A 23874-nucleotide genomic window follows, 5' to 3' on the forward strand; every position below is an offset into this window, starting at 1 on the left:
TCATGTTTGTATTTTTATGTCAATAGTATTTTTGAGATGGTTATTATTTGATGTCAGTTTTTCCATCCCTAACAAGGGTGTAGGAAATCCAAAACAGAAGCTGTTTGAGTAAAATTTAGCACTTTAGATAATCCAAACAAGACAGTTTGACACTCAGATTTAAATCAAGTGCAAGGCAAAAACCTAAATTTATTTCGACTGAAATTTTTGCTTTTGACTTGAGCAGTTGCAAATATATTGATGAAAAACAAGTCAATTATTTAAATTTTTGAAATAGTTTTAATTTCTTGTTTTAAAATACTAAAATTCTATTATTAATCCTATTTCAATACTTCATAAATTTATGCGTTTTTATTCTTCAAAAACCATTTTATTAAAACAGTCTACATCTTGGTTATACAATAGAACCTCAATTATCCAGCTTTTGTTCATCCGAATCTTCGGATAGTTTGAAACAAATTTAGATTTTCAAAAAAAAAAAAAAAAAAATTAGCTTCACAAAAATAGGAATATAAAAGTATGATAACAAGATTGCAATTATCAGTGAGCTGAACAGTACTTTTTCTGTTTGGTTAGATTTTGTACAGTTGTAGAACAAATTATGGTAGTGTAACAATCATCATGGTGTACTTGAAGCATCAACTCAACACCACTCTATCTGAATTATTAATGATACACTGTCTATAGGATCGCACTTCATTCGAACGCCATACGAATTCTTTGCTAGGAAAATTATGTAAAAATGCATTTTTAGTTTTCAATGTTTTGTAAACATTGTTTTTTACCTTAATAAATGGTAAGACAGTTTATCGTTGGATCTATTTCGCTTATTACCAATATTTTCCAGATGTTTGATTCTCTGATTGCCTTTGATGCCACTTAGCCCAGATATACTAGGTTATACTGTACTTTTACCTACAACTGATTACCAAAGATAGCACAGAATGATTTATCACGAGTGTAACATCAACAAATTACAACAGTAACCAATTTTTCATCAATGCCAAGAACAAAACTCCCTTCAATTAATATTTTCACACCAGTTTCAATACTTACATATAAAATACAGTATCATAAGAGCATTTATTACAAAACTAAAATTCCATCTAAAATATTTTGGTGCATTAAAATATTAAATAAAATTAAATGAGGCACATTTACCTTCAATAATATTTGCTTGCACTCAGCAAGTTTCCCCACAACGGAAATGTGCTCTTGCCAGATACATCAATATTTCCACATTATGATGACGAAAAAACTTCTTTAAGCAATTTTCATACTGAAAAACCATTTGATAACATAAAAATACATAAGCAGTTGTAACAAAACTTCATGAAAAATACAGTAGATTTTTTTAAAAAATAATTTCAAATACCATTTGTATAGCCGCTACATGCTGTCTCTGCTCCACATATATGTGTGCTATGTTAAGCCAAACGTCACAAAAATCTGCTGTTGCTTCACGTACTTGAGCAAAACAATCCCTTGCTTCAGAAACATAGCCTTTGTGGGCTAAAACAGAACCTACAAAAAAAAAAATCATGTAGTTTGAATATGTGTTGTATGTTCATAAGTCACATACTATGTGTCTCATTAAGTTTCAGCAGGGGTGCTCCTCCTCCAATACTGCCTCTGTCAAAATTAGGCTGAAACCCTCAAGGACGCCCATATAGGGAGCAAGAGGGGGCTCAAGCCCCCCCCCCCCCTTAGAATTTGGAACTTTCTTGCTTTTAGTACTTTTTTCTTTGCAAAAATGTAAATACATTTTTTTTTCAACCATTAATGAATAATTTATTAAAAATGTCAAACTTTAATAACTCTAATCTGTTTTGAAATCGGTTTCTATGGGGAAAATATCCTGCTAAACCATGGGGAAAACATCTGAGCCCCCCCCCCCCCCTTAAAATTTTGCATATGGGCACCCTTGGAAACCCTACAAAATTAAGCCTCTTAAAAATAACAGTGCCGTCTCTGCTATCAACCCCCCCTCCCATGTCCCCCTTGTGAGTAACCCTGGTTTCAGTTTTTAATATCGAAAACACAGAGAGTCTGAAACTTTGGATAATTCAACAGCTGAATGAGTACAAGAACTAGAAAGGTTTTCTATGTCACTTATGTCTTCTCTTGGTATGATTTTCAAGTTAAGATCAGGGCCGGATTTAAGGGAGGGCAGGCGGGGCTGCTGCCCCGGGGCCCCCACAATAATTTTTTTACAAAACATCCTAAACTTTCACGGGTCAGGGGATGTATTTACTATTAAAGTGCTGATTGAAAATATCAGATATATACATATATATCAAAATATTCGGATATATATCAAAGTATCAGATATTTTCGAAAATATGATGATCTTTTCAAACCCTGATTAGGGGCCTCCACTCCTTCATTGCCCCAGGGCCTCCACACTTCCAAATCTGCCCCTGGTTAAGATTATACATGGTCAGCATTGAGAAGAGATAAAATGGAGGGAGTGAAGACTTTCATTTGTGAAGCAAAGATCCCAAGTCAAGTGATAGATTTTAAAGCAAAGCAATGTAAGAAATCAGGTTTCTTTCACTAGTTTCATGCAAAATGTGTCAACCATTCATCGTTGTTGAGTCACGTGACTTGGAGTCTGTCTCAGCTTTTGCTAAGCAAATGATTAGACTTGCATTTACTAATTTCTGCTCTAAGATAAATGAGCTATGTCAGTGTCCCATATTTGGAGAGGGTGCTGTGTAAGTTGTGATGGGAAGATGGTGGGAGAAGTGGTACCTATAGTTAGAAAAAAACATGTCATTTGAAGTAATTTTAATAGCACTGTGAGGTGAGTATCATCATGTGTTTTGAAGGAGTCTATTTGTAATGGTAATTTTTTGATAACTACTTAGCAAGAATTTCTCATTTGGTTCCAACTTGGCTGAAATGAATATGTTTGGCTAGAAAATCCTGTTCTGCTAGATACCAAGCTGCTACAGGCGGGTTGCATGAGTCGCCATAGGTGCCAAGCCCGAGACAGGCACCGAAGACGGTTAATCTAGCCTCCCTGGCTGCTAAGCTTTACTAATAATAAAGCTCAAAGTCTCTCTGTCTGGATGTCTGTGACGCGCATAGCACCTAGACCGTTCGACCGATTTTCATGAAATTTGGCACAAAGTTAGTTTGTAGCATGGGGGTGTGCACCTCAAAGCGATTTTTCAAAAATTTGATTTTGTTCTTTTTTATTTTAATTTTAAGAACATTTTCCGGAACAAAATTATCATAAGATGGACGAGTAACTAACGAAATTAGCATGACGTGGAGTGGGAGAGCGAATGAACATAGCCAATTGGCGAGAAATTTGTCATCCATTATTTGTAAATATACAGGCTAATCAAATGACCTTTTAATTTTCAACTACGGGCAAAGCCGTGCGGGTACCACTAGTTCTCTATAAAAATATTCAGGTAAAGCAAGATATTCAATAAATTAGTTCTAAAACATTCTGAGCCTAAACATTCACTGTATTGCTTTCATTAATAGATTTCGAAGCAAAAACACTTAAAGATGCAAAATAAATAAATAATAAAGGGGGGGGGGGGGAATACAAATGATACCTAAGAAGTGCTAATAAACATTTAATATACCTATTCCATTTGCAGCCCATATGTTTCTAGCATCAATACGTAACACTTGCTTATAGATCGATAATGCTCGATCCTGATGTCTCTTTTCTTTGTCTCTATCTTTGCTTGGTTGATGCAAAGTTTGAAGCCATATATTTCCCAGTGCAACCAATGAATATGTGTCAGCTGGACAAGCTTTCAGAATACGTTCAAATTTCTTTTGACCTGGGCCCCATTCTTGTTTTGCAAGATGCAAATTTCCGATGAGAGACCATGCATCTGGATGATCCTAGTTTACAAAATAATAAATAAATTTACAATACATGCATCTTTTATTTTGAAAATTGATTCTTCCATATTATTTTTTTATATTAAAAATAATCCTATTTTGCATATAACAACACTCAATTTCATTGTACATGTTCACTAAAATAGTTGCTTGTGACTTATAATAAAAAAGAAATCAAAACTTGTTTGTATAAAGGTCTGAAATAATATTTTTTTTTTAAATAGCAATTCAAAAACAGAAAACATAACTAAATGGCAGAGCGAAATAAAATATCAGAAACTCTTGATCCAATATTTGAACGAAACATTTTTAAAAGATTGAAACTACTATGGTTATCAGCAAAATAAACATACTTTGATGCAGCAAAAGAATGAAATTCAAAATTTTAAATATAATATTTAAAACAAGATGAAATTTGTTTTCAACAAAAGTTATCAGCTTTTTCCTTTTCTTATGCAAGTAGCAACATTTATTTCCATACAAAAAAAAAAAAAAAAAAAAAAAACTGAAAAATGTACCTGATTAACTTGAAGAGCTTCTTTAAACCAGTCAGAAGCTTCATAAATTTGTCCACGATCTCGAGCCATGCAACCTAATCTTAAATAACCTGCAAAAAAATTTTTTTAATAGTTAATCCCTTTTGTGACTGCTAACGTCCACCTCCAATCAAAAATGGAAAAAAATAAAATAATTAGAATGCAATGAAAATTTCATCTTTGTAATAGAATGTTTACTTTAGCCAAATAATGGAGTTAAAACATTAAAATTAAAACCAGTTAGAATTACAATACATGAAACTCTAAAACTTCTAAAACCAATTACTCTGTTTCCAGAAAAATTTGTCATTAGAAGAGGATTGTGTTGGAAGTCAAAGATATAGAGAGCGCTGTGGGCTTCTGATGTAGTGTAACTATCAGATCTAGTGTAGAGTGATAATTGGTGGCGTAGAGTGAGACATGTAACGTGTGTGCTGTTGTGTGAAATAAATATGTGTTGTAAAGTTACCACATTCACCTATATAAATTAGTGGCAATTTTGTAATGAGGAATAAAACAAGAATTGGACGAGTAGTCCAGATATTAATAGATAGGTCACTAAGAAGAGAATCAAAAGTCAATATGAAAAGTGCCAACATTGGATTGCTTAAACAAAATTTACATGCTATTATTAGTAGAAAGTACAAAAACGAGTGTTTAATTTTGTATTATTGGAATAAGCACAAAGGAATAAAAACCTTTTGTAATGGAAACTATTTGAACTCTTTTAAAAATTTGAGGACATTATAATTTTTTTTTTTTTTTTTTTTGATCAATGGTTCTAACAATACTTATTTTTTAGATTTGCAAATGTGTATTTTTATTAATATCATGCATGATTTTTGAACTTGAAATAATAAAGTCTTTGTTTCTTCATTTGCACAGCATAATTACAAATTCTTTCTGCTACTCGATATCATTAGATAGAAAACTGTAATGCCTAAAAGGCATAACATATTATAAGTCTGATATTTGAGAGACATAATGCATTATTAATTTATAAAGAGGGAAGCAAGAAAAAATTCTGATAAGGATAAGAGGTAAACCAGGTCTATAACACACAGTTGACTTATGTCTCCTAAAAAAGTTTTAACATTATGTGCATAGGGATAAAATCAGTGTTGAAAAATTGGTAGTTAACAGTTTCTCGAATTTACCAGTTAAAGCAAAACAATATATTCTAAAATACTTTAGGATTACACATATATATTATTCATTGAGGAAATTTAAATAATTAAACTTGTAATAAACTTTTATTTCATATATTAAACATAAATTTATATTAAATTAAATCAAATGTCATTAATAATTACAGCAATTAAAATAGCAATTATAATCTTCAGTACATTTCATAAACAAAGCATTTTAACATAAAAACAGGTAAAGCTGATTCAAAAAATAATTACTATAAGAATCATTAAAAACCTAAGTATAAAATTATTTTACACTTTGGTTTAAATGTTTTATATATATATATATATATATATATATATATATATTACTTTACTGGATATTATTTGTTGTGCACCAATAGAACTATTTAAAATTTGCTTCTACTATATCTTTAGGGGAGAGAATGTTTAATAAGAAAACTCTTTGGGTTTAAATTAGAGTTTGAATGCCAAATAGATTGAATATTTCTTTTTAATTTGGCCATATATTATTTGGATCACCAAATACAATACAATTAATACATAATACAGTTATTTATCTTTAATAAATTTTAAAATGCACACATGCACACACATTAAAAGGTTCAGTAAAAATAAATATTTCACTATATTTGAGAAAAAAAAAAGCCTACACTTTCATTTTTAGTGGTTTAGTCAATATCAAGAGATAAAATTCCCCATTCTTTTCAGAGAAGGTTAAGGTTAATCTTCTCTGGGGTTTCTTAAGGTTAAACTTACAATCAACATAATTTGGATGTTCTCTTAAGATATTTTTGTAGAGCCTCTCAGCTTTATCAAACATACTGAGTGATTCATACAATCTTGCTAAGTTGTATGTGGTAGTGACTGAAATTGCTCCATAGTAATGTTCATCATGTTCTGCATCAGTATGTGAACGTTCCAAAGATGCCTCATAATATTTCTAAAAGAAAGGTGAAATTTTTTTTAGATTTATACATAACACTTGTTGAAAAAATCAATTAGAATAATTTTAATACATTTAGATTTTTTTAATTTCAAATGACAATTTTTGATTACCATCAGACACGCACAAGACAAACATGTAAAGATAGCATGTGTATAAATACAAAAGGAATAAGCAGCTACAGGCTCTGGGCCAAACTATACTGGTCCTAGTCAATTTACCCATCTCCCATGAAGATCAAGAGCCCCCTTAAAATAATTAACCCCACTGCAAATATCAGCTGCTTTTAGTAAACTATTTCAAATGCCCACTATTTTTCTGATGTAGCAAATTTTTATTTCATTAAAATATTCTCCAGAGAACAATTATGAGCTGAAATCTTTCTCATTTCCACAGTTATTTGAAAATTTTCTCTAATTATATGGTATACAAATAAACAAACTAAACTGGTAAAAATAAAGTTATTCAAACAATAATCACAAAAGGAATCATCAAAAACTGTATTAAAAAATAATTTTATACTTTGGTTTAGATTGTTTTGATAAAATGTTTTACTTTACCAGATATATTTGCTGTGTATTTTGACGTTGTTATTCCTTACTTTAAAGGAGATTTGTTCAAAAAATTGTCCTTGAACGCAATTGTTTCTATTAAGCAATAAAAACGGGTGACAAACCTGAGCTTCTTTTAAATTGCCAAGACGATAATGAAGAGCAGCCACATTATTCAAAATTTCAGGAGGTATATCAGCTGCAACTTTTTCTCTCAATATCTGCGTAGCAGTTCCATAAGCGGCAAGCGCTCCCTGAGTGTCATATTGTTCAAGAATTTGAGCTAACTCAATCCAAGCTTCAATGTCTTCAGCAAACTGTTCCGTGACTTTCTTCAAATGAGCCTGAAACACATTGCATAAAATTTGGAGATCACAATATATAATCTGAACATTACATTTCTGTAATTATTGTCTGTTGCAATCTTGTTGCCACATCGCTTTAACACTAGAAGCACAGGACTTATGATAGATCTACAACCACGGAGCAGTTCATTTTGACCCCCTTTTTTTGTTTTAAAAACAAAACATATTTTTGACTCTTTTGATATTAATTAAACTATAAGCAGAACTGAAGCCAGAAATATTGTGAGTCTTTTTTTTTTGTACAAAATAATAGATATTTCCCAAAACTTACAGTAACAGGTATTATAACCTAGGCAATTTACACCTTAGCAATGTTTAAAAAGCACAAAATTGAAGCCTCAAAGTTACATTAAAATTTTGGTGCATAAGTAATTCTTACAGTATAAATAATTAAATTTTTAAAAACCCAAACTTTTTCTAAAAGAAAAAAGTGTTTAAATTAAGGATCAGGTCTTAATTGAAAACATATGATTGTTATTAACATAAAATGCAGTTTTTGTGCACATTGAAATGTTCTAACTACCAAAATGTAGACATTCAGTAAATTAAGGAAAACATACAGCACAAATCAAAAAGTGTCAAGTTTTAATTTTTTTAAGCATGCTTTCTTGCATATAAAATAAAGTTGTCAGAAACCATTTTAAACTTCTGAATTAAAGAAATGATTATGTGTTTTTGAAAGTACTGTACGAGAAACCATACAAACAATTAACAACAATATGAAAAAAATTGAAATGTCATCACATTTGGAGCAATGTCACTTTTATCAGTTTCATTTTAGGATGTTTTTACGTAAGCATCTTCCTTAATTAATGCTAAAAAACTAAATTGGAAAGGTTGAAAAGTTAAAGATATTTCACACACATACCATATGAGTAAAATATACCAATAAATGTAAACAGAAAATTATTAAAGACTCTTCAAACAAACCTTTGCTTGATCCCGTTTAGATTGACTAGAATTATGAGCATATAATGAACCAAGAATTTTCATTGTTTCATAATTGCCAGGCTGAGCTTTCAGAACCTTTTCAAAACACTGAGCAGCCTGAAGGGAGAAAGGAAAGGCAAGAATGAACACTCAATTTGGTTTATTATTTTCATTCTTAAAAAACCTAATTGATGTTGGTCAATATATAACCAATAGTTTTTGCTTAAAAATCTTTCCATTTCCTCAAGCCCCCCCCCCCCCATTCCAACAATTGTTTTTCCAAAACAGCAGGAAAGTCATTGAGCAGTAATCAACCAACTATGCTTTGATGAGCTGAAAGGGAAGGCAAACATGTGTATTAATACTCCCTTATTTCTATGGTTTCTTCCATGATCCCGTTGAGACTCATTATTATTAGCACTGCATTCAAAAGAGAAAGCATTCCACAATTATTTCAAATATGAAGCAAAGGGATGTAAGTGGACATTTTCAAGTTTTGAGTAAACTGTGTTTAAAATTTTGGTCCTAGATAGGCTTTCATGGAAAAGTTTTTCAAAATCATGCTGTATAGCAGCACCTATCAGGGCTACCGGTACCATCTCTTGCCCCAAGATAGAGGAGAGGTTCACCTATCATTTATACTGGTTATCTCCAAATTTTTAATTTTCTCACATCCCTTTGCTTCTCACCGCCTCATACGGAAAGTCATCTATTTTTGTATATTCTGCTTTGAGCGGTAAAAATTAAAATTTTGTTTAAAAAATGTATCCTGTAATGAAACTTTAAAATATAATTTTAATATGCATTGTAATTTGAAAATGTTGAAAAAAGAAATTATAATAAGAAACTATTTGATTTATATTAAAAGAATTTAACAAAAATAAATAAATAAACAACAAAAAAAAAATTCAATTTATAAAAAGCAAAGCAAGTCAGTTTAGATATTTAGTTATCAAGTAAGACAGTTTAATCCGGACTGTACTTTTGAAAAACCAATTTAAAATATATTTTGGGTACTGTAGATGCATTTACCAAAATTTTCCTGAATTCTAACTTTACTTCTTGAGATGAAGCTGTCACAAATAATGAGAAAAACTGTGAATTATATCGCCAGTAATAATTTACTGAATATGAGAAAAACTGTTTGATTGTTCCACCCCTTCAAGCTTTGAAGCTTTTAGCGCCAAAATTAAATCAGCACCTGTACCCTCTGAGGCCTATCTATGGACTAATTTTTGTCGGAGTCCATTGATTACTTCATGAGATTTAGCAGACATGACGAAAAAAAATGTTTGATTGTTCAGCCCTCTTGGTGGAATCAGCATCGACTCACATGTGGATACATATCTGTACCCCTGTGCGAGTTGCCTTGTTGATAGTTTTTGAGGTAGAGTGGCCATAAAAAATTGGTCACACATAGACATTTTTTTAAATGACAAAATGGATTTAACGTATCTCAAAACATGTAATTTCAATGAAATGAGAAAATTGTCAGGAATCCAATATTTTGTTCTAAGTGTTAGATGGAGACAAAAGCAAAAATTGCATAATTGGACCAAAATTTAAAATGTTAAGATCTAAAACAAGTAACAATAGCAATCGTTTAAAAATGGAAGATTAGTTCATTACTATAACTATAATTAATTATCAAGTGTTCTTAACAATACAAAGTCACATAGCACTATTATTGCATCTAGGGGCATGCACAGGGGGGGGGGGAGAAGGACACCTGTTGGCCCGGGCCCGAGCCTGAAGGGGGCCAAATATTATTTTAAAAAGGTGTGAAATATAGAAGTAAACAATATGGAGGGGTGCCCGGAAAGTCATTTCTGACAGGCCTCAAAATTTCTGTGCACACCACTGATTGCATCAATATGTTTAAAATAAATAATCCAATGAACTTACATTTTCCATGTCTCCTCGATGGATATACATCTGCCCTAACCCATATTGTGGCAAAACAAAATTTGATGATGCAAATTGTGTGGCTTGGTAATAATACTGGAAAGCTTGGTCATAGTCACTCTGAATATGAAAAGCTCTAGCCATCTGATAGCAACTTTCTGCCCTCATTGCTTCATTTTCAGTATTATGAAAAGCATGCAATGCTAAGTGTTGAACTTTAGTATAGTCCTGAAAAACATTTTTTTTTTAAAATTAATTTGTTAATCCATCAAATGTTTTAACAGAAATCATAAGAGAAAATAAATGAATAACTAAATAAAAATGTTAAGACAGTAATAGTTGGGGAAAACCTAATCTGGTGGCAAAAGCCTGGATCTGCATAGCCTTCACAATTCTGCCAAGTTAGCTTTGCCCCAACTAATTGAATAAATTAATAACTCAACATGCATTTAGAGTGCTGATGCATACTGAATAATATAAATGTATAATCCCAGTTCAAGCTTGAAACCTATACAACAGACAAACCTGCTAAGGTACATTTAAAATGCTTGCATGAATTAGTAATAAAATCTTTTTCTAAAACATCAAGGTACATTTAAAATGCTTGCATGAATTAGTAATAAAATCTTTTTCTAAAACATCAACTAAATTGGAATATTACTTTGTGTTTTAACAAGTAAACTTGAAGAACAAAAAATGTCATTTGTTTCAAGTGTATACAGAGCATTAGAATTTAGTTTGTATATTCTATTTTTAATATGAAATTTAAAATTTGTAATCCTTTTGAGTTCAGCATTCTACTAATAAGCCTAACTTTCATGCTAGCTTAATAACAGCTTCTTTTTAAAACCGTTCTTCCAAGCCCTTTTTCCATTTCTGCTTTATTAAAATTCCTTCTATTTCAATTATATTTTTCATTTTTACAGCAAAAGTAGTCATAGTCGGCCAAACTCAGTTACAGTCACAAATGTCGCCCTTTTAGTGGCCAACCCTAAATCAAGATGTCTCTACAAATACAGAAGCTTTCGATAAGTTACTTTTGTTTGCTCTCATTGCTAATATAGTTACTCTGATTTCTCCGACATTTATCATGAAGCAAGTATGGATGTATTTTTTTTTTCATTTTCTGGCTCCTGTATACAAAAGAATAGTTCTATGTAGAAAAATTGAGGCTATAGCTCCTCTTAACCCTAATTCAAGCTCCACATATTGGGATCATCCGAACCAAAGAGAAATAAATTTACTAGAACAAATATTTTTATTTTTTATGGCTTTTAATTATAACTGTGATACTGTGATGTACTTCATTATTACATTTCAGTAACAAGAAGTTCCGTCTAGAACTAGACGAGCCTACTTTCCCGTATACCCACTCTACTTTCTAGTACCTGATCAATATTCTCAAAAATAGCTCAAATCGCAAATTTTTTCAAACATATTTTTAAAATACTTTAAGCTGATTTCTAGGAATAAAATATTCCTCACTCATCTAAAAAAATTAGATGCGTAAAGAAAAAAAAAAGCAGCAACTTTTAAATAAAGCAGCTAATACACTTTTTCCATTAAAAAAAAAAATCTTTAACAGCTTTCAAAACGAAAACATTATAATTAAAATTAATAAGCTCATTAAAATAAATACATCATATCAAACAAAAAAATCATTTCTTTTTCCTCTGTTGCCAAAAACATTTTTTAAAATGAATTAATGCACTTACCAAAACAAAAAAAAAAAAAAAAGAAACAATAAAATGTCAACTTAAAAAAATAATTTTCTTTGTCAAAAAAAAAAAAATCGTCTGCACATATCTTTATGTAGAAACATAAATGACTTCGAGTTTATTCGCCAAAAACTGAGTACCTAAATTGAAACTTCAGCATAAAAATAAAAGCAAGTCATATCAACAATAATTATTTCACAGCTAAAACCATAGCAGCGGAGTCGGATTCAATCTCATTTTGAGATAAAGGAGTCGGAGTCGAATATCTAAGAATCAGAGTCAGTCATTTGTCCTCCGTGTATAAAATTTTGCAAAAACTACGAAGTCAGAGTCGAAGTCGGGGAGTCAGAGTCCGATTAATTGTCGCTCACAGGAGTCAGAGTCGGAGTCAAGTGCCCCTAAATTCTTGGAGTTGAAGTCTGGAATTTGGCGTCAAGAGTTATTTCCAACAAAATTTGTTTGAAGTAAATCCGCCTTCAAGTACGGAATCTTCATTGACTTTCAGTTTCCCCGTAGGCGCTATTATTAAGGGATTTGAACTGTTCAAAATTGAACGGAAAATTGTTCAAATCAAAAAAATATTTTATATACAAGTTTTTCATCAAAATTTTTTTCCTACAAAGTTTGTTTGAAGCAAATTCGCCTCACAGTTCGGAAGTGCCTTGAATTTCCCCGTAGGCGCTAATGTTTTTTTGAACTGTTCAAAATTGAACAAAAAATAGTTCAAATCAAAAAGTAAAATATGGGAATGAGGTGTCCTCGACGAGATCTTTTGAACAAGAAAAAGCTTTTTCGAATCGGAGTATTCATTCAAAAGTTATTAGGGGGGAACAGACAGACAGACCGACAGACATTTCCCCCCCCATATCAATACCCTACTTTCCAATTTTTCATTTTTCAAAATTTTTATCTTACTATTTTATTTATTTTTGACTTTTTTTGTTTTTTGGGATATTTTTAAGATGCATTAAGCCTTCTTTTATGCTTTTTTCTTCTTTCTCTGACTTTTACTGGGAAAGTAGGCTAAAAAGGATGTTGTCCACAAATGATATCATGCTTTAATGGTGTAAGAGGGGTTTCTGAAAAAGAAATTTTGTGGTGGGGACGAGAAGGGCAAGTAACAAGAATTGAGACATTAAACATTTTGGCTGCAACAAAAACTTTTTGTAACAATATTTCTATAATATAGCATGACATGTGACAAGGGGAGGAGACAATATAAGGCTGAGCTGGTGGTGTATTTTATGTATTTTTGCTTTAGCCCTGGCTAATTTGCGGTAATTTACTGAATATAAGGCATGACACTTTGTGCCTTAGGGGGGAAGGAAGCTCAAATATGTTGAGCAGAATGTGACATCATTTATGGACAGCCCCGATAAGCAATTCACATACAAAAAATATACCATCAAAAGTCAAAAAAAAGTATAAAGTTTACAATGTGCAACAATTAAACTAAAGTTTATTTGTAAGATTTTTCTTAAAAGTATGTATAAAGTCACAGTTTACTACTGACCTTTTTAAAGAAAAAATGATTTGCCAGATGATTTAACACCATTGGATTGGAAGGATCAATAGTATAAGCTTTAGAAAGCATTCTTACTCCATTACGAATGGATTCTGGAGTTTTATTGTTCAATTCAAGAACTGCAAGACCTACTAAGGCACCAACACATTGAGGGTCAAGTGCAAGAGCTCTCTCAAAGGCAAGCCTGTAACATGAAAATAATTATAATAATGCATTAAAATAAAATGTTTCATTATGAACAGTTAAATGCAATTATTCATACTACAGAAAGAACACTTAATAATTTAACTCAGTAGAACAGCTGAAATGAAATCTCTTTTTTCATTAACTGACTTTAAAATTCCTATGAATACTAATTAGATTCCACTTAGTTAAATTTAACTGTTAAATGGTAGATTATTATTTTCTTTACTTATTTATTTTTTAAAGAATTTAATAGAACAATTATACAAATACAAAAGTGAAAACTAGCAACAGGCTCTGGGCCTAGCTAGACTGGTCCTAGTCAATTTACAATCCCCAGTGAAGAGCAAATGGCCCTCTTAAAACTATCTACTCCCTTGCTCATTACCACCTCTTCCGGTAAGCTGTTCCAAGGTTCCACTACCCTGCTATAATAATAATTTTCCTAATATCCATGTTAGCCTGAGATTTAAATAGCTTAAAACAATGACCCCTTGTCCTGTTTTCATTGCTAAACTTCAGCCCCGTAACATCTTTCATTTTAATAAATTTAAACAACTGAATCATGTACCCTCGTTCTCTTCTTTGCTCAAGAATGTAAATTTTTAGCCTTCTAAGCCTGGAATCATAGTCTAAATGAAAAAGTCCATTTATTAGCTTTGTAACCCGCCTTTGAACCCTTTCCAATACATCAATATCTTTCTTAAGATAAGGAGACCAAAACTGAACAGCATACTCCAAATGAGGTCTTACCAAACTTCTATATAAGGGCAGAAGAACTTCTTTAGATTTGTTTGAAATAGATTTATTGATAAACCCAAGCATCTTATTGGCTTTGTTACTAGCTATGCTGCACTGTTGGCTGAACTTTAAATCCTGACTTATTAAGACGCCTAGATCAGTAACTTTTTCTGCCTGACTAATGACTGAACCTTGCAAATAATAACTTGTACACTTATTTCCATGCCCTAAATGTAGCACTTGACATTTCCCAACATTAACAGCTATACCCCATTCATCAGCCCACTCCGTAATATGATCTAGATCCTCTTGCAGCTGATTTGCTTGTTCTTCATTTTCTACACTCCTCATAAATTAGACGATAAAATTTTGTATCAATACTTTCCTGCATCATATTTTTTCCCCCGATTCCTAATTGGTAATTTATCAGCTTTTGAATCAATTGTTATCTTGCTCTCTTTTCTCTGCATGTGTGAAGGTCAATGAAGGGGAGTGGCATGAGTGATGCTGTAGGAGGTGTGGCTTATCTCGTCATTATGGGGAGATAACATTTCCGGGCTTATTGGCCGTGGTCTAATTGGAGTAGAAATTCCAGACGTTTCGGCTTGCTTTGCTGCAGTCATCATCAGTGGTTTGAGTTTGGTGAGATTGATTCCTGGCAGAGGCGGATTGGTTGAAAAAATCGGCCCTGGCATTAGGAGGTGTAGCGGCCCCATAGCTCTAATAGATATTAAATTTTATCTAACGATTGGGATATCACTTAAATATGAGGAAATTATTCTTAACAACTAAATATGTTTTATTTAAACAAAATTTAACAGATATGAACACTTCTGCGCTTTATTGGTGAACAAATTGATACAGTATTAGCTAAACCTTATTTTGGAGGAAAATTGTGATTGTAATTGTCCATTTTTAAGTATTTTTATAATGCCCAGAACTTGACTGAATATTTCCTTAATGATAACTCTGCTTGGCTAGTATGTCCTTTTTTGCAGTCATAACAAGTAACTTAATTGCCCTGTTATATGAAACTGATCTAGCGGTGTTCATGGGTGAAAGACTAGGGCCGTCTTAGAACGTGATGCGTCCCTCGACACAAACATACATTACTGGGCCCTCTCATGAACATTCCTTTCTTTATACTGCCATGTCCTGACGACCCCCAGATTCGATGCGAGGGCAAAAACCTAGTGGGAGAGGTCGGGTACGAGTTTGGCAGCCCCTTAATATTTTTTCAAACGCATGTATCAATACAAAGAGAGAGAGAGAGTGCACTTGGCTTTCTGGCTTCTAGAAGTCATTAAAGTATTAGCAATATAAGCTTAATGGAAAGATTAATGTTGAGACTGAAATAGGGGGGGGGGTCTGGGGGCCTCTCCCCCGTAAAATTTTCGAAAATGTAGTCTTAAAAACTCAATTTTAGACAATATTTGGTGATGTTAGGGGAGCGTAGGTTCAGGGCTTCTCCCGTTGCAATTTTTCAGAAGTGGAAATCCAAAAACAGAATTTTAAATTATCTTCGAGTATACGGTATAAAGAGCGGTTCCGGGGGCTCTCCTCTGAAATTTTTAAAAATATATTAGTTCTGAAAATGCAGTTTAAGAAGATCTTTGGTGATTTTAAGTCGAAATAGATTCCAAGGTCATCCACCAGAAAATTTTCAAATTGAAGTCTTAAAAGCCTTTTTTGGTAAAGACTAGGACACCGGCAGTTACTCAAAAATTAAGTTCCGAAAATGAAATTTTTGCTGACATTCGGTGATGTTAGCAAAAGGAGTTTTCAGGAGGCTCACCCCGGAAAATTTTCGAAATTGAAGCAGTAAAAACGAGATTAAAAACGTTCTTCGTTGATGATGTCGACAGAGAGGAGGAGACGGGGCACTTTCTCAGAAAATTTTTGATACTGTTAATTTAAAAACACAGCTTTAGACCATCTTTGGGAATGTTAAAAAAAAATGGGAGAGGTTCGAGAACTTTCCTCCAGCAAATTTTCGAAACTGGATGCTCCTCAATGGTATTTTAAGATTGCATATTTTAAAATAATTTTACGTAAAAAAATATTTTGTCACTTTTATTCCAATTGTTATAAACAGGGTCGACGAGAGCAAAAGCGGATCCGGGGAAAAAATGACAAAGGTCAATTCTTTCACAAGCTTTATTCTACACCTTTCACCATTAGGATATTTTACTCTCTGCACGAGTTCAATTCCGAGCCAGGTCCCTATTCCTCACGTCGGCCCTTGTTGTAAGTTGCATTTTATAGCAATTGTGAATTGTCATTTATAAATCAAAGCGTCAAAAAGACCAAAAGTATTTTAACTTTTTATAACCGCTAACATTTCCCTGTTTTTTTCTTTTTTTAATTTATTCATTAATTTTTTATTATAACACTAAAAATGTATTGGCAGCCGCAAAACCCGACTAACTAAAAGTGAGGGCCTAGGTTCACATTAATTTGGAGGCCCCTAGAAGACTATGCAGTGTTTCATTTACATTTTAAAAGCACGAATGCACTTTTGGAGGCCTCTTTGTCTAATCACAAAATTATGTATAAATCACTTATGTGCATTTATGAATCCCCTTTGGGCCCCCTCATAATCGTGACCCAGTAAATTCGTTACTGGCAGAATGATTAAAAATTCCCCTATAAAGAAGTTTTTTTTTTTCAATTAATAACTCATAATTTTTAATTTTTTTTAAAAATACATGATTTTTCATATTTTTGCAATGCTATGCATAATTCATTAAAAAATGTGGGGCCCCTTAGGAACATAGGGCCCCAGGCCTAGGTCTAGTCAGCCTGAGGGGTAATCAGGCCCTGGGCAGCCCCATTTCAGAAATTCCCCCTCCCCCTCAGTTTGTGGTGACGGCCCTACTCCCTCCACACTCAAACTTTAGCCCATGCGTAAAGAGGAGCTGAGATAGTGTTTTGCGAATTTGCGTTATTCTAAACACATGCGTGCAAAATTAACATTTTGCTGTTAGTAGACAGGCCTGAAAGACTTTGCTGTTGGTTGGTCGGCCCCAAGCATGACCGGCCCACCGGGCAAATGCCCGGTTGCCCGCCGGCTGTATCCGCCACTGATTCCTGGCTTCAATGGCTCCGGTATTTAAGCAAACTGCTGCTGGGCTGCTGGTCCTGATTGGGAGGCGTTCTCAAGTCGCTGGTGGAGTGGAATAAGGTTCCTGATTGGATGAGATTCAAGCCGCTGGGTGATCCTGGTGCCTGATTGGATGGGATTCACAAGTCGTGGTGGCTACCGGTTTCTGATTGGATGGGACCACAGTATGTTTTAGACTGTTGTGGCAAGCAGATCTAAGGGCAGGGTGCCATGTTTTGGGTAAATTGAAATTCTCCTCTTTTCTGTTGAAATTAAAGGGGTGTTTGAAAATTTCTATAGCTTCCCGATGAAGACGGGCAAAGTAATGAGATGTTGTAGCCAAGATTTCTGATTCTTTAAATTTGATGTTGTGGACTCCTTCTTGTTGGCTGTGTTCGGCTACGGCTGACTTATCATAGTTTCCTAAACGGCAATGATGAACATGCTCAGAAAGGCATGTCTTGATGCTGCACTTCGTAGTTCCGACATAAACTGATCCACAGGAGCACGGAATATTGTAAACTCCAGATGTGGAGAAAGGGTCACGGGGGTCCTTCCCCAGGCCATAACAATTCCTAAGTTGAGTGGTGGGTTTGAAAATGGTCTTGATGTTGTGTTTTACAAGGAGTTTTCCAATTCGGTCAGTAACTCTGTGTAGGTAGGGTAAGAACACTTTCCCTAATGGTTCAGATGGGGTAGACTTCTGTTCATGATTTTGGGACCTCCTGGGATGAAGGACTCTTCTAATTTCTTCTCTAGTGAATCCATTGGCTTGAAATGCTAGCTCAAGGTGTTTCAGTTCCTCCTTCAAATGTGTCGTTTCGCACATTTTTTCTGCTCGGTGCATAAGGGTATTGAATGACAGCCATTTTTTGTCTCGGGTGGTGTTTTGAGTTCTTACGAAGGTAACGGTCTGTGTGTGTGGACTTGTGGTACACTTGGTGACCGAGCGTCCCTTCTTCCTTTTTCGTCACAAGAACCTCGAGGAAAGGCAGCTGATTATTGCTCTCCTTCTCCATGGTGAACTGAATGCTGGGATGAATGCTATTCAGATGTTGAAGAAACAACTGCAGGTCTTCTTCTCCATGGCTCCACATCGCAAAAGTGTCATCAACGTATCAGAACCAAACCTCGGGCTTCTTTGTGGCGGAGGCAAGGGCTTTCTGTTCGAAGAACTCCATGTAGAAATTAGCGATGACAGGGCTTAAGGGGTTGCCCATGGCAACTCCATCCCGTTGTTTGTAGAATTTTGTGTTCCACAGGAAATAAGTGGTCGTCAGGACGTGCTTGAAAAAGGCTGCGATGTCGGGAGGGAAAAGTGGAGAAGGAGAACAATAATCAGCTGCCTTTCCTAAATTTAAATGACATTTTCCGTACGTAAATTTCATTCCCTTCAGTACGTAAAATTCATTGCATCAAAAACCACATCGCCAGCATCGGTACATTAATTAATGAACAGTGCATTAATTTTTTGTGCGGCGCAGCTATAGAATCATTTGATTCTGTTCCGGGTACCTTGTAACTAAGCCATAAACTAGAACTTTTCAATAAATCCCGCTTTAAGCAGAAAAAAGACAGAAATTACGAATGCAGGATTATCGGTGGTTGAGAAAGAAAAATCTTTGCTCTGTGAGTCACTTCGGCTTTAGCCCCTTGCCAGAATGGAGAAAAGTGATTCCGAAAGAAGTACCGAGAGTAGAAAATAAAGGTTTTTAATCACTTTAAATTAATATCTGAGCTAATTAAAGTCGTACAATTATAACACCTAGCTAAACAAGTATCCAGGAAAATTACAAATCTATCTACTGGCTGGCTTTCACGAGAAAAGCTCCCGCCGTCAAGTCTGAGCCCGTCTACAGTCATAGAAACGGACTTTGTTCATTTTCTGCAAGGGTTAGCAGGAAGGCTTTTTGGCGCCATTTCGCCACTCGTCTGCTCGCTTTTGTGCAGTCATACCAATCAGTTTTACCAAGTAGTTTTTCCAACATTGAGCTTCCCTTAGAAAAATGAGACGCGCCTCGTTACTATAGTAGTAGACAGGCGCAGACATTCCGTCAGTGGCTTTTCTCATGATGGTCGGACAGTACATCTGGTTTGATGCTCAGTTTTCTGTCGTTCATCAAGAGTAGCGATGACATAGAAGGTTACATATGGGCAGTTCTCAAAAGGTGGAAGCAAACACAGACTCAAACTTTGAAGCTTTAACACCAAATAATTTTCATTTTAATTAACTCAAAAATTTTTTAATTAAATTATAATACTGTATGGAGACAAGAATTGACATAAATTATGAAAAAAATGCTCTTCAAATACCCTTTAAAAATATTTTCTCTACTAAAAGGCACATTTTTGGACATTCAAAACGTTAAATCAAATGAACCAAAAAAAAATTTTTTTTAATTATGGTCATACGTTTCAAAAAACGTTTAGGGTATGAATCTCAAAATGAATAATTTTTTGATAATATTTTCCACAAATTACAAAAGTAAAGAAATATTATTTAGTTTTCAAATGATTTTAGAAAAAAAGGAAGTTGGAAGTTTGATGTATGTCCAAAAGTTTCACGATCTGAACAATGCTATTATTTGAGAACTAAATATATGATTTATATGTTTTAAAGGTATTTTTCGATCCTCAAAACCAATTTTTAATTATTTTAAAGTGTTTTCATATGTTTTTATGCAGTATCTTTGAAGCAAAATCATTTTTCTTAAACATATATGTAAGATGTCCAAATTGCATTACGATCTAGACACCGATAATCTATATATATAAAACGCTTATGCGTGGCGCAAAACGAGCCGTTATTTCTTTCTCTCCGTTGGCAACTTTGTTTACGATCGTTGTTTACAAGTGCTGCAGACTCGCTTCTAGCGTTAGATGTCTAGCGTTAGAATTTTGGTTTTTGAATGAGTGTTTTCGATCACTTGAATGTAATTAACAAAGAAAAGAGCAGTGCGCTTGGGAGTATTTAGATGAAAGATTTAAACGCTGATCGGTAAGAAATGCTGCCGATAGGATTAGGCGGGCAAACGCACGCCGTGAACCACGAATTGCAAATCCAGTGAGTTCTGTAAGTGTTTTCAAACATATTTCCGGTATAATCATGCACTTTACTGGAGAAAAGAGTTGAAATGACAGTGATAGTATTGAAACTGGAGAAAAATATTATTTTATTTAAAAAAATGCTAATAATAACACTGATACTTATCCTCGAATACCACTTATTTTATCCGATAGTAACGTGCCTTTTAAATTCAAACGTGAACAAGTTCCTGTTAGATTAGCCTTCCTAATAACTATAAATAATGCACAGAGTCAAACTTTTGATAAAAATTTTTTAGATTTGACAAAACCACTTTTCAGTCACAGACGTGTCATATGTAAGGCATTCAAAAATCATAGTATCTGAAAACCCAGAAATTTTCTATCATGTATGCAGAGAAGTATTATGAGTTTCTTTTTTTTTTTTTAAATCCTTTGCAAAGTTAATGTTGATGTCGAAAGGTTTTTCCCTTAACCATAGTGCTTACAAAAAATAAAGTTCCCTACTTACGAGGGCTGCAGAGTCAGAGGAAAAATGTCCCACTCCGACTACAGGATTTTTAGAGACTACGACTCCTTTACACAAAAATAGTCTGACTCCGGCTGTGACTCCTCAAATATTGGGAGAGCTACGAATTTTGAGAGAAAATTACTGACTCCATCTCTTGAAATTTTAGACCTTCGACTCCGACTCCTTTCCCATAAAACCTGTCGGACTCCACAGCCCTGCTATAGCTTACCACGAAAAGATGGATGACCTTAATGCAAAAACATCATTTATAATAGGTTGTCTGTTATTATTTTGGAATAGATAGGATTAGCGAGATCATGCCTCTTACTATTTGGTGCTTTCTGGAAGATTCTACCTATTACAAATGTTTCCCTTCAAGGTCATCCGCCTTCTTTTCGTGGTCAAGCTTAACTAACTGCAACCTGTAAATACTGATTTTTTTTTCCAACCACATTTTTTTATATACAGTGAAGCACTGCTTATATGTTTTTGAAGGGACTATGAATAAAGCGTACAAATGAAAAAAATGTATCATTGGTAAAGAAATTGTATATTAGACCCTCCAGGGACAATTTAAAAAACGAATAGAAGAGAAACATATAAACCGTGCTTCACTGTATTATGTTATTCCACAGAGACTAAATGAATTTATTGGACAATTCTCATTGCAAAACATGTTACTTAGTTTTGCAATGCATTGAAGTTAAGAACTGAACAACAATGACAAAGTAAAGCAACAAATTGAGTTGTGAAGACCTGAAGAGCGAAACATTTCACATACTTTTGCGATGGCATTGATGTTAAGAACTGAGTCACAGTGGCAAAGTAAAGCAACAAATTGAATCGGGAAACTTGATTTTACTGCTAATATGTTTTCACAAAATCATTTTGACCCTCTGTTTTATTTATAGTCATTAGGAAGGCTAATCTAAGAGGAAATTGTTTACGTTTGAATTTAAAAGGCATATTGCTATCGAATGAAATAAATGGTATCCGAGGTATGACAAATATTAGTGTTATATAATAATCATTAAATTTTTTTTTGCTACAATAATATTTTTCTCCAGTTTTATAATTATTAGTCTTAGGCCAACCCTTTTTCTCCAGTAAAGTGCATGATTAGTCCGTAAATGTATTCGGAAACACTTGCAAAATTCTCCCGATTTGAAGACTGTGTAAATTTGTGCCCCTTAGCGTATCGGCAGCATTTTTGACCAATCTGCGTTCAGATCTTTCATCTAAAGACTCCGTAGCCCACTGCTCTCTTCTTCGTAAATTATATTCAAGTGCTCTGAATCTCAGAGGCTCAGTGGTAGCCCTTCCACGCCGCAGGTCCGGGTTCGATCTCCGGGTTGGGTATGACTGATTCAGCTGTTCATTCCTTCAGTGGGTTGATAAAATAAGTACCAAGTATGCTTGGGAACTAAACCCTGGGGGTTCAGCGTTAGGCTGACCTCTTAACTGGAACATCTGCCTAGCACCCCAGAGCCCTTGGTCAGAAGGAGTGAGATGGGTACAGTAGGCCTTGGCCCTCATAAGCTGTCGTGCCACTGGATTTGGTTTCTTGACTCTTAAAACACTCATTCTAACATCATTTTTACTAAATCACTGCTTTCAGAGAATGTCAGAAGTTGCTTGCTCTTTGCAACTGTTAGACATTTTAAAACATATATATACACATATTTTGACACTGAACATAGTATAGTTAATGACCATGAAATGTTTTTAAGTGTGTTAACATGGTTGGGTTTTTTTTTCACTGCAATTTCTTTTGCATTCAGTAAATGTTTGTAATTTTAGTACAAAAATGTTCCTTTGCATACTTCTCTCAAAAGATAATGGAATTGCAAACTTTTGCTTTATAATAATCCAATGCACGAGTTGCATGTCAAAGTAATTGTCCCCTTTTAAATGTATGAAAATCGTAAGTGTTTTGATATTCATATTAAGAAAAGAAAAACTACCTTTTTTTTAAATACAGATAAAGCTAGACCAATATTTGGTGACCGGTGAGCGAGCGTAGCGAGCTCGGATCGCGAAGCGATCCGAAGGAACTGCGTAAGCAGTTCCGGGGGTTGGCGAGCGTTAGCGAGCAGGGGGCGATAGCCCCCTAGTTCTGTCTATTTATTCAATATTATAAATGATCTTCTGTCTTGTAACATTAGTAAAAAAGGCTATTATAATGCTAATTTCTTTAATCCATTAGTATTTTGCACAAATAATACGTTATGCATTGAATATTACATAAATAACAGTAGAAACACAAGTTTTGATCATAACGAACGCATTTAAGTAAACAAAATGGGGCCAAAAATTACCAAGCAAGCCCTGATTGGCAACAACTCATAGCGTACGATATGCAAAGGGTTACCAGCGGGGAATTCCGGTTTTCGCCAACAGCATCAGTTTTGGCGACTTTATCACCTGCACTGGTAAAATGGATGGATTTTTTTTTCCGGATTCTGCGAAACCATAACAAAATTTTATTATTTAAATACCAGTATATAAAGTCATTCATATACTTTATAAATTCTCTATTTTTCATGGCAGAATTTAAAAATAGATAAAATTTTCATTGGAAAAGTTCAAAAACTGAAAGTTTCATTATGATGATGTCCAAAATCTACCTGCAGACCGATCATTAAATTTGCTATTTATTAATTTTTACAAATACCTGCTGTCTTTTTATGTTTGTATATGATGTTCTAGGTGTACATACTATGCAATAAAACCAAAATTGATACAAAAATTTCAAAATTTTTAAAATTGCTCAGAAGTAAATTTTTTGTTC

The 23874-nt window shown here is 33.9% G+C and overlaps 1 protein-coding gene across 1 annotated transcript in view; it reads right to left on the minus strand.

The window, feature by feature from the left end:
• The window catches only part of LOC129223806 (RNA polymerase-associated protein CTR9 homolog), a 73865-nt gene that overhangs the window by 41510 nt on the left and 8481 nt on the right, over positions 1–23874 (minus strand). Inside the window, 10 exon segments of the mRNA XM_054858163.1 lie at positions 1162–1197; positions 1199–1279; positions 1376–1524; positions 3606–3873; positions 4392–4480; positions 6320–6503; positions 7183–7401; positions 8353–8469; positions 10258–10485; positions 13489–13684. Coding sequence (XP_054714138.1) covers positions 1162–1197; positions 1199–1279; positions 1376–1524; positions 3606–3873; positions 4392–4480; positions 6320–6503; positions 7183–7401; positions 8353–8469; positions 10258–10485; positions 13489–13684 — 1567 coding nt within the window.

Source organism: Uloborus diversus, chromosome 6 (assembly GCF_026930045.1).
Source record: "Uloborus diversus isolate 005 chromosome 6, Udiv.v.3.1, whole genome shotgun sequence".
Taxonomy (NCBI): domain Eukaryota; kingdom Metazoa; phylum Arthropoda; class Arachnida; order Araneae; family Uloboridae; genus Uloborus; species Uloborus diversus.